The sequence below is a fragment of the Vicia villosa genome, unplaced genomic scaffold, assembly GCF_029867415.1.
Source record: "Vicia villosa cultivar HV-30 ecotype Madison, WI unplaced genomic scaffold, Vvil1.0 ctg.000774F_1_1, whole genome shotgun sequence".
Lineage (NCBI taxonomy): Eukaryota > Viridiplantae > Streptophyta > Magnoliopsida > Fabales > Fabaceae > Vicia > Vicia villosa.
Window position 1 is genome coordinate 702387 of NW_026705346.1, and position 11867 is coordinate 714253.

The 11867-nt window shown below is 34.0% G+C and overlaps 1 protein-coding gene across 1 annotated transcript; it reads right to left on the minus strand.

The window, feature by feature from the left end:
• Positions 1 to 10438: 10438 nt before the first annotated feature.
• LOC131631103 (E3 ubiquitin-protein ligase RSL1-like) lies at positions 10439 to 11420 on the minus strand. The gene is made up of 2 exons (XM_058901884.1): positions 10693 to 11420; positions 10439 to 10514 (listed from the first exon to the last, which is right to left on the minus strand). The coding sequence occupies exons 1-2, from the start codon at positions 11418 to 11420 to the stop codon at positions 10439 to 10441; spliced, it is 804 nt and encodes a 267-aa protein (XP_058757867.1).
• Between the last annotated feature and the right edge of the window lie 447 nt (positions 11421 to 11867).

An 11867-nucleotide genomic window follows, 5' to 3' on the forward strand; every position in this document is an offset into this window, starting at 1 on the left:
TTAAAATATCTATGTAAAGATTGATGATGAAGATCAAGCGTTGTTACTATTGTGTGTTTTGCCTCGATCACATGCTCACTTCAAAGAAACTCTCCTGTATGGAAGGGAGTCCCTGACCTTTGAAGAAGTTCAATAAGCCCTATATTAAAAGGACCTGAACAAACGAAAGGAGCATAAACCTTCGACTGTTGGCGAAAGTTTGGCCGTTAAAGGAAAACTCTTACGAAAGGATAGTAAGTTTGACAAGAAGAAGGGCAAAAGACAGTCAAAGTCTTACAGTGGCGAAGCATCTGGCATACGATGCTATCATTGTAAGAAGGAGGGTCACACAAGAAAGGTGTGCCCTGAACGCTTGAAAGATCATGGAGGTAAGGATAATGGCAATGCAACCATTGTTCAAGATGATTTCAAATCATCTGATGTTCTTGTGGTTTCAAGCAGTGACTCGAGAAGAGAGTGGATTATGGGTTCAGGTTGCACTTGGCACATGACTCCAAACAAAGACTTGTTCGAGGAATCATGTGATCAAGATGGTGGATCAGTATTGCTGGGAAACAACAAGGCTTGCAAGATTGCATGTGTTGGATCTATGAGGTTCAAAGTCCATGATGAGTCAATAAGGTTGTTGACTGAAGTCAGGTATGTTCCTGATTTGAAGATAAATCTACTTTCTCTTGGTGTATTCGACAAGAAAGGATATGTTTTCCAAGGAGAGAAAAGTATCATAAGAGTCATGAGGGGTTCAAAGGAAGTCTTAAGAGGCGTGAAGAAACAAGGCTTGTATACCCTTGAGGCTGAAGTTGTAAGTGGTTTGACAAATGTTGCATCCACGAAACCTTTGTCAAAGACAGAAATCTGGCACATGAGATTGGGCCATGTTAGTGAAAGGGGTCTGGTCGAATTAGGGAAACAAAATCTGCTTGGTGGAGACAAAGTCGAAAAGCTGACGTTTTGTGAACCCTGTGTACTTGGAAAATTTTTCAGAGTGAAGTTCAACAAAGGCAAACAAAGAACACATGGATCCCTTGATTACATCCATGATGATCTTTGGGGGCCTCCAAGGTGTCCATTACATTCTGGAGCAAGGTATTTTCTATCCATAGTTGATGATTATTCCAGTAAGTTATGGGTATTCATCCAGAAAACTAAGGATGAAACTTTTGAGAATTTCAAAAGTTGGAAGACTCTGGTAGAAAATCAAACTGGCAGGAAGGTCCAGAGGTTGAGAACCGACAATGACCTTGAATTTTGCAATGAGGCATTCGACAGTTTTTGTGCGGCCTCTGGTATTGCAAGGCACAAAACTAGTGCAGGTACTCTATAGCAAAATGGTTTGGCTGAAAGGTTTAATCGAACTATTTTGGAGAGAGTCAGATGCATGTTGACTAGTGCAGGGTTAAAGAAGGTGTTCTGGGCTGAGGCTGTTTCGAAAGCAACATATCTGATAAACAGATGTCCTTCAACAGTGTTAGATATGAAGACACTTGAAGAAGTTTGGTCGGGACATCCACCAGATCTCGACAAACTGAGAGTATTTGGCTGCATAGCCTATGCTCACATTAGGCAAGACAAGGTCGAACCTAGAGCTCTGAAATGCATGTTCACGGGATACCCTGAAGGAGTCAAAGCTTATAGGCTATGGTTCCTAGAGCCAGGTCACAGGAGGTGTATCACCAGTCGAGATGTAGTTTTCAATGAAGCTGAAATGGCTTTTAAGAAAACTGATGTTGGTCAAAATGCAGAAACATCTGACGAAGAGCTAGAACAGGTAGAGATTCCTATTAAGGTGGAGCATGTTGATGCTGAATTGCATATCCCTGATGAAGTCGAAGAAATTGAGGAAACTGTCGATGACTACCTATTGTCAAGAGATAGGTCGAGAAGAGCCATCAAGCCACCTCAGAGACTTGGATATGCAAATCTTATAGCTTATGCCTTAATCTCTGCAAGTGAGGTTCTAGACGAAGAACCTAGAGACTACAAGGAAGTTATGAGGAGTCAAAATAAGATTGAATGGCTGAAGGCCATGGATGATGAGATGAAATCTCTTCATGATAATCATACTTGAGAACTGATCAAGAAACCTATTGGGGTAAGGTTAGTCAGCTGTAAATGGATTTTCAAAGTTAAGGAAGGAATTGAAGGAGTGACGTCGAAAAGATACAAGGCAAGGTTAGTTGCAAGGGGTTTCACTCAAAAAGAAGGTGTCGACTTCAATGATGTGTTTTCTCCTATTGTGAAGCTTAGGTTTATTCTAATGTTGCTTGCCATGGTGGCACAGTTCGATCTTGAACTAGAACAGATGGATGTGAAGACTGCGTTCTTGTATGGTGATCTAGGTGAAACGATCCTGATGAGGCAACCTGAATGGTATGTCGAAAAGGGGAAGGAAGATTATGTGTGCAAGTTAAAGAGATATTTGTATGGGCTGAAACAATCTCCTCGACAGTGGAATAGGAGATTCGACAAATTCATGGCATGCATAAGTGTCATTAGAAGTCAGTTAGACCACTACGTTTACTTTAGATTTTGACCTGGTAATTCATTTGTTATTTTGTTGCTTTATGTGGATGATATTCTCATAGCAAGCAACAATGTTTAAGATGTGACGATGGTGAAGGTTGAACTCAATAAGGAGTTCGATATGAAGGATCTGGGAGCTGCTTCCAGGATTCTTGGAATTGACATTCAAAGAGATAGAAAGAAGTCAAAGTTATGCTTATCTCAAGAGGCATATCTACGAAAGATTCTCGAAAAGTTTGGTATGTCGAATTCGAAGCCAGTTGTGACTCCAGCAAACCCTCAATTCAAGTTGAGTATTGATTAGTGTCCCAGTACTGATGTTGAAAGAGCCTATATGAATAACATTCTGTATGCTAATATAATTGGTCCTTTGATGTATGCTATGGACTGTACAAGACCCGACATAGCATATGCAGTAAGTCTTGTAAGCAGGTACATGGCGAATCCTGTAAAGGCTCACTGGGAAGCATTGAAGTGGATTTTAAGGTACATAAATGGGTCTCTGAATAGAGTCCTAATTTATGGTGGAGCCCTGGGTGAAGATAGTAAAGCAGTAATCGAAGGATATGTCGACTCTGATTATGCAGGTTGTATGGATTCCAGAAAATCTATTTCTGGATATGTTTTCATTATGTTTGGCACAACAGTTGTTGGAAAGCAACACTTCCGAAGGTTGTTGCTCTATCAACCACTGAAGCAGAGTCAAAGTGCAATACACCTGTCGAAGAATTCAGCCTATCATGAGCGAACTAAGCACATTGATGTGAGGTTGAATTTCATCAGGGGAGTAATCGAGTGTGGAGAAGTCCAAGTACTGAAGGTTTCGACTGAAGACAATGTTGCTGATATGATCACCAAGACATTGCCGAGTTGCAAGTTTTTCCACTGTATGCAGTTGCTAAAGCTGCATGAAGAAAGCTAGTTTGTTCCCTTGATGTTGTAGATTTAGATCCAAGGTGGAGATTTGTGAGATATTGGATCGAACTCTAGTATGGCCGAAGGGTAGTTTCTTGGTTCGACAGGATTAAGCATGAAGTCGAAGGTTATTCACATGCTTGTGTCGAAGATGCTAGGGTTGTCAGCATGTTAAATTAGGTTTTAGTGTTTAAACCCTAATTTGTTAAGTTAGCTTGTTTATTAAGTTGGCTTGTGTAATGGGCCTTGTGGAAAAAGCTCATTAGTTAGTATGTTAGGTTTTATTATAAATAGCATACTAGTCTCTCATCATTGCTAAGCTGCAAATCCTAATTTAGGGTGAGAGAGGTTATTTGTTATTCTTGTAAACTTGTAATCTTGTTTTAAGAGAAATTAAAAGAATAGCAGTTATAACCAATTCTTGTGTTCTTTTTATCTTCCCTAATTCCTATTACATTTTGTTCTTGACATCGTTTTTCACAACAAATTGGTGCGGTGAGTGTGGAGAAGATGCCTTCAACAATGTATGAGATTGAAAAGTTCACTGGAGTGAATGATTTTGGTCTGTGGCGCTTGAATATGAAAGCCCTAATTCCTATTATATTTTGTTCTTGACATCGTTTTTACAACATGAATACTATATATGAAAGTAATAAATGTAAAAACAATATAATGTACAATATAATACCTATACAACATTGTGGAAAACCTCTTTGAAAACCACATTTGTTGTTTCATGCAATGGCAATTTTTTTTTGTCATGAATTAAAATTTTCAAGCCTCCTTTGCTTTTGACTCTTGACATTGCAACATAAATTTGTCCATGGCTGAAGACGTCATTTGGCAAATATAAACCCACATAATTTAATGATTGACCTTGATATTTATTTATTGTCATTGCAATATAATGAAACAATGATGGGGAATTGTCTTCTAATAAGTTTGAATGACCAAGGGGATTGCGAAGGAGACAAAGACACTTTAGGTATTTAAATAGTGTTTCCTACGTGAGTACTTGAAATAATCTTAGCCTCAATCACATGATTTGCTAGTCTTGTTACCGTCAATCTTGTACGATTGCAAAGTCCTTCTGATTGATTCAAATTCCTTATCAACATAATGGTTGTGCCCATCTTCAATTTTAAGCAATGATTAGGCAAACCAGACGTTTTCAAACAACTCAAAAATTTAGGAGTCAAATGCTCAAAAGCCTCATTCGCATTTGCTTCTGATCTATCAATAGTATCACTACTTAGAAACTCCTTCTTATCACCATTGAAAATAATTTATAGTTAAAAAATATTAGTAGTATATGAAAATTATTATAAGTAAATAATGTATAAATATAGTAACTTGGAAGAAGATTTGTAATGTAATCATTAATTTCATCGACAATATTTATAGTTGAAGCTAGGATCGCTCGACTTTGGAGGAATTCTTGATTCTATATACTATCAGTAGGAATTAGTTTTTCATCTAATTAGGTTAATAGGCCTATAAACATCTCATCATTGGGAATTATTTACTTTAATTTTATTTTAGTTACATCAGAAATATGAAAACACGACCAAAGCATGTTCATATTATCAGTAACTAATGAAAATATAAAAAAATCAAACACTTTTTTAAATCAAATAAATTTCAATATTTTCTCCAATAAATAAGATGGGTGGATTTCACATTTCACCACATCTTCGGATTGGTCGACTCCCGATGTCGCACCAATCAATTACTCAAAATACGATTAAAATTCATGCAGATTATTTATGCCTAGAGCAATAATCAAACGCTACCGCTAAAAATGTGGTAAATGAATTAAGTCGAATTTCTTCGCCTCGAGCAAATTAATTTTAATAAATATAACTCTTATTTCAATCAACTCCCGAACTACGAGACTCTGATTTCTCTCATCTCTTTATGAAGATACGTGCACACGATTGCAAAACCAAGGCGAGTCACCTAATAACAAACCACGGTCAAATCCACTCGCCTATAGTGGTTGGATTTTAAATAAGGATTAATTCATTGTCAACCAAATCAAATTTTATTCGCTTCGAGCGAATTAATTCTGATAAAGATTAAGATTCTTTATGAAGACTCAATCAAACCAATTAACTCACCTACCCTTTAGTATTAGGATTTTTAATTTTGTTTGGTGTTCCTATTGTTTATGTTGATATTTATATATTTATTTCGTTATTTCTATTATATATATATATATAATTATCATTTTATTATACTATATATGGTGGAATTATATATATATATATATATATATATATATATATATATATATATATATATATATATATATATATATTGTAAACCTAAGTGTGGGAATTGTCACTTGGCCAAAGGAGACTAGAATCGCCTACTAGAACCGCTAAGTGTGGGAATAAGTCATGGTAAGAATGCATAATTAAGGATTTTTGAATGCTTGCTATGTCAATCTCTAGATTTTAGCAAGTTAATTCTCTATATTTTGCTCCAACTCTACTGGACGGATCCCAAACAGATTCGGACCCGCATTCCTTACCTGCTAGCTCATGGTAAGAATGCATAATTCAGGATCTTCGAACGCTTTCTATGTCGATCTCTAGGTATTAGAAAGTTAATCCTAATTCATAAATAGGAATCTACGAACGCTTGCTATGTCAATCTCTAGGTTTTAGCAAGTTATTTATCTAAGCCTATTTGTCGGACAAATTTTGGGGTCTTCAGGTATTTAATAACCCTTCGATTCGAATGTGCGAAAACCGTGTACTCTCGCACACTTCAATCAAATATTAATTAAATAGGGGTAGTTGTCATACCCCAAATTTTGCCCGCTTTATTTATAATATTTAAAATTATTTTTAACTTTTGATTTTATAAGTTTTATTCAAGTTTTAATTGTTAATATTAATTTTGCTTATTTAAAAATATAATAGTTTATTTTAAATATTTGTATTTTAAAAATAATAAAGTTGCTCATCCTTCATATGCTCTCAAATGTCTTCCTATTTTGAATAAATGAAATAGCACAATTGGTAAGGAGGAAATTTTGCAAGCATAGGGTCGTGGGTTCAATTTTCACTTGGTGCACTTTGGACTTTTTTTTGGCTATTTTTGATCATTTTTGTACTTGGAAACAAGTATGTCCAGTTTCATAATTTTGGTGACCAAGATGGGTTGTTGGTCTTTTGGATATGGGTTATTTCCTCTTATGGATTTTAACCTAATTCTCTAACTCTATAAAAAGGGGTCTTGGCAACCCTAAATGGGACCTTTTTTTGACTTTCACGTACAATTTTCACAAATTCCCAACACACACACATTTTTATATATGCTTCTCTTCTTCCTCCGAGGGTTTCTCTTGAACAACCCTAACATGCCATTGTCGATTTACTGACAACGGCCGACAAATCCTTTCCCTTTTTCAAACTCAAATCTCTTAACTCAAACTCAAACTTTTGGCCGATGATTTCATATGAGGCCTCCCTTTTTTAAAACGTTTTTTTTTTCAAAACTTTTGGCCAATGATGATATATTGAGGCCTTTTACGTTTTATTTTTGTTATACAGCTTTTGGCCTTTGGCCATTGTTGTCTCGATGTGACAATGATCCTATCTTATTTTTGTTATACACGACTTTTGGCCTTTGGCCATTGTTGTCTCGATCTGACAATGACCCTATCTTATTTTTATTTTAAACGCATTTTGGCCTTTGGTCTTTGTTGACTCGATCTGACAATGACGCTATCTAAGAGATTTTATTTTTGCTACATTTTGGTTATGTTTTTACGATCATAATATTTTTTTAACCCCTGGTATTTTTTCCCTTTTTGGCCAATGACTAAAACTCATATTATATGAGGCCAACCTTTTAATAAAAAAACATTTTTGAAACCTAAAACCTAAAGATTAAACGGGTTCCCTTGAGTAAAAGGGAGGCAAAGGGTTCCTAACACCTTCCCTTTGCCTAATTTACCTACTTACCCAAAAAATATCATTTTTTTAGGTTTCCCACTTGCCTAAAACAAATAGTGGGTGGCGACTCGTTTAAACGTAATTTTTAAGGCATGTTGCTACACACTGGTCCAAACAAATCAAATTGCAAGAGTTCCAATGGTCTGGAGGTAGAAACAACATTCTTAGCTTTGAAAGAAGTTTTTGAAAACTTGTCTTTCTGACATTTTTCACAAAGAGCATCTAAAGAGAACTTCAAATTTGAACGCCTGTAACTAAGTTAATCTTCTTTAGCTGAGAAATGCTTCTCATGCTAACGTGACCCAATCGTTTATGCCAGATCCATTGCTCTTCTTTAACAGACATAAGACACTTAATATTTTGTTCTTTCAGATCAGAAAGTCTGATCTTATAAACGTTGTTCTTCCTCCTTCCATTGAACAAAATGGAGCCATCTTTTTGACTTATAACTTTACAGGACTTTTGATTAAAGATTATATAATAACCATTGTCACTTAATTGACTTATGGACAATAAATTATGTTGTAATCCATCAACAAGTAAAACATTAGTAATAGAAGGAATATAACCCTTACCAACTGTTCCAAAGCCAACGATATTCCTTTTCTGATCACCTCCAGAACCTATAAAGCCTATGGGCTTTGGAACATATGCCTTCTTCGTATCATGTGTCGCGAGCAGCTAGAGTACATGTACCATGACAGGTATATTAACTGGGCTACTAAGGATGTCTGCAACATAGATTGTCTTTTTCTAAGGTACCCATAGTCTTTTGGGTCCTTTCTTGTTAGTACTTATAGAGTTTTTAACAAACTTGAGTTTAGATGCAAAATAATCATATCTATATGAATAATAGAAACAGTCTTTTGGCTTCGTCTTAGGTTTTAAAACATATTTTGTAAGGCACCAATTCATTTTGTGAACCCTTAGGGACAAAATAAGAATACATAGTCTTTGGTTTATCATCTATTTCTGAAGAGGATTCTTCATCAGAATCATAACCAATTCCTCTTGTATCGTTTCTGCTAACGCCATAGATCATAGAAGCCATTATGCTTTTGTCTATGCCTCTAGCAAAGAATTTGTAAAAAGATTTGTCATACTGTTTTGTGCCACTATCATTGTTCATAGAAGCTTCTGAAATAATTTCTTCTGCAAGTTTTAAGTTCTTGCTTTTTAAGGAAGAACTTTTATTTTTCACAACAAAGTTTTCTTCAGCCTACTGTGTGCTTCGGATTCAGATACAAGGATCTTTTTTAAACCTTTGTATTTGTTACGAAGCTTCTGATACTTTTTAAGAAATCCAGACATGTATGATTCAAGTTCAAAACGAGTTAGATCACAAAATACCTCTTCTGAATCTGATTCTGATTCTAATTCAGATGCGTCTTCTCATCATTAAACTTATGTAACCGTGTCGTTTCTGTTTATCTATTATTGTTTAGTTTCTGTTTCTTCTTATTGTTTATGTTTCGATCCCTAACATATAATGTTTAAATCTTATCTATAATTGTTTTTGTTTCAAACCCTAACATATAATGTTTAAATCTTATCTATAATTGTTTTTGTTTCAAACCCTAACATATAATGTTTTGACTTGTTTATGTTTATGTTTGTGTTAGTTTTTACTTGTAGGTATGAATGGATGAATGAAAAGTTAAGAAGGATGAAGCTAAAGTGATGGCAATGTGAGCGCTCCAAACACATGTTTGCTTCTCTCACTTCAGCTCCATCCTCCTTTTATTTCATTTTATATTCCATTATGGGACAGGTATGTTCTATGTTGTTTAAGATTTGTTGTTGATGAATGTTGTTGTTAATATTTGTTTTACATAAGTTTATAATATCTTATGTGGTTTGCTTGTTTTTCCAACACCTTACCGAATATATAACTCTTCGGATTGCATTAGAAAATTATAATATGATAGATAAAGTTATGTTAGAAAACAAATTACACGTTCAATTCTAGACAAGAATTCTTCAGCCAATTATCTGCATTTCACTCTTTAATGCTTAAAACTTGGTTTAATGCTTCTTGTTCTTCAACCTCCCCTTCCTTCACTTCTAATTTTGTTTCCAACGTAAATAATATGTAGCAAAATGAACTAGACGTGAAGGAATGGGGGTTGAAGATCTAGGAGCATTAAACCAAATTCTAACCAAGAGCAAAATGTGGATAAGGAGCAGAAGCATTCTTGTTTAGCATTGAACTTGTAACTTGTTCTTCTAATATAACTTAATTTATCATATTATAATATTCTAGATCAGAATGAAATGTTAAATATTTAGTGAGTATTGGTGAAATAAACAATTCCACATAATTTATAATAAACTTAGTGTATATACCTAACGGTTCTTTAGAAAAACCGTTGTTAAAAATTTTTCTTTAAATAATATCACAACGGTTATTTTGAATAACCGTTATGATAGATAACACACTACGTGACATATAATCACAGCCGTGTACATCCGTTTTTTAAGTAGTCATTGTCTACCTGAGAAGCTACCATACACCACACATATACTATCTTTTCTAATGATACAAGTAACCAACTTTCAGCTATGATAACTAACTCTGTTAGTTAGTTATTGATGACTGATTATTTTCTTCTCTTCTTTTTTCATTGGTGTTTTGGTGTTTGCTAATCCCATATTCATTTACATGATTTAACACACTATTTTATCCAAATCATAAATAATACTAGTAAAATACAATAAAATCAAAATCACTATAAAAAATAACAAAACTAAATCATTATTAATTACAAAATTAATCATATAAAAAAAGAGAAGCAAAATAAATATTCTCCCAACCAGTAGTATAACTTAAACTTAAGAAAATTTAAAATTTTGAAATAAATTTTTCTCTTCTTCCTCTCAGCCAACAAACTCTTTTTCTCCTAACCTTTTTGTAACTCTCTTTTTCTTGTATCCAAAATTTATTTTTTATTTTTAAATTTGAATTTTTGAACACTAGTATTAAATCTCTTGAGGAAGAGTTTTGTTGTCTATTTTGATTCTCCATTTTAAAATCAATCTCTGTGATTACAACCATGGTTACGAGGATCAATGCCACGTCCACATTGATAACAAAACACATAAGAACACCTGAAATTTAAGAAAATAATTAATAAATAATTTCATTAACAATCAATCAATAAAAAAAGGCAATAAAATGAAGAAGTTAACTTAGAATTATCAGGGCAATATGATTGACGTATAAAATTATTTTATACTTTCAGTCTATATCTTTTTTCTCTAATAAAGATGAAATAAAAATACTAACCTGCATATCATGTGATCGCATCCTTGAGATTTTTCAATAAAACTTTTACAATTTGGACATTTTTTCCATTTCCTTCTACCAGCAAGATCAACCATAAGAGCCTCATTACTATTCTTCAATCTTTGAAACTTTTGACAACTCATATCTTCGTGCCAAGGAGTTTTACACTTAGCACAAACCCTTCTATTGCAATGAGGACAAGTAGAATTCGTAGAATCTCGAATCACTCCTCCTACGCGATATTCCTCACTAATTAAAAGTGTCGAACAATCATAAAATGGACAATAAAATTTATTCTTTTCCGGAATCCCCGATTCACTCAAAGCTTTCTCCCACCAATCCATAACATTGGTAGGTAAAATTGGTTTACAATATTGAGGATCCAATGTTCCGGAACAACCTAGTTCCGGACAAGTTAGGTTAACCTTGTTTTGTTGTAGATTTGAAACTATGTATTTAATTGTGCATTTTGTGCAAAAGAAATGAGTGCAACCTTGTACGTCGAATGAGTCATTTAGAGGCTTTGATTCGTAACAAATTTCACAATCATAAAAGGGGACTCCTTCTATGGGAAGTGGGGTGGGAATAGTAACTTCATTTGTTTCAAAATAATTGTCTAGGGTTAGGGTTGGTTGAGGTGATGATGGAGATAAGAGGTTTTGTTTAATGGTTTTTCTTTTTTTGGTTTTTATAGGAACACAATGAAGAATGCAAACGTTGTTTCCCATTTTACTATCAAGAGTGGTGGTTGTGTTTGTGTATGTGAAAGTGAGCTTAAAACCTATTTTATGGAGAAAATGATAGAAATTTTTTACCATATTTTAAGGGGGGAGAGAGAGTAATAAGGTTGAAAGTTTCATTTGGAGATTATGAATAAATATGATCCCATTAATCAGCAAAATGGTTTTTGACTTTTTATTATAAATGAAATTTATTGCTTATAGACAATGACATAATGATGAATATATCATCGATTATTTTTTCTATGAAGAATATTTTAAATTTAAATTCTGAAAAAAACGGTGAAATTCAACATTAACTCAAAAATTATGATTATAAAAAAATTGTAACAGTTGAAGAAAACTTAAATTATCATACTAAATTATAATCCTATAACTTCTTCACTAAATTTTCCCTCCAAAACTCCCTCCAAAATTAATCCACTTATTAATTAA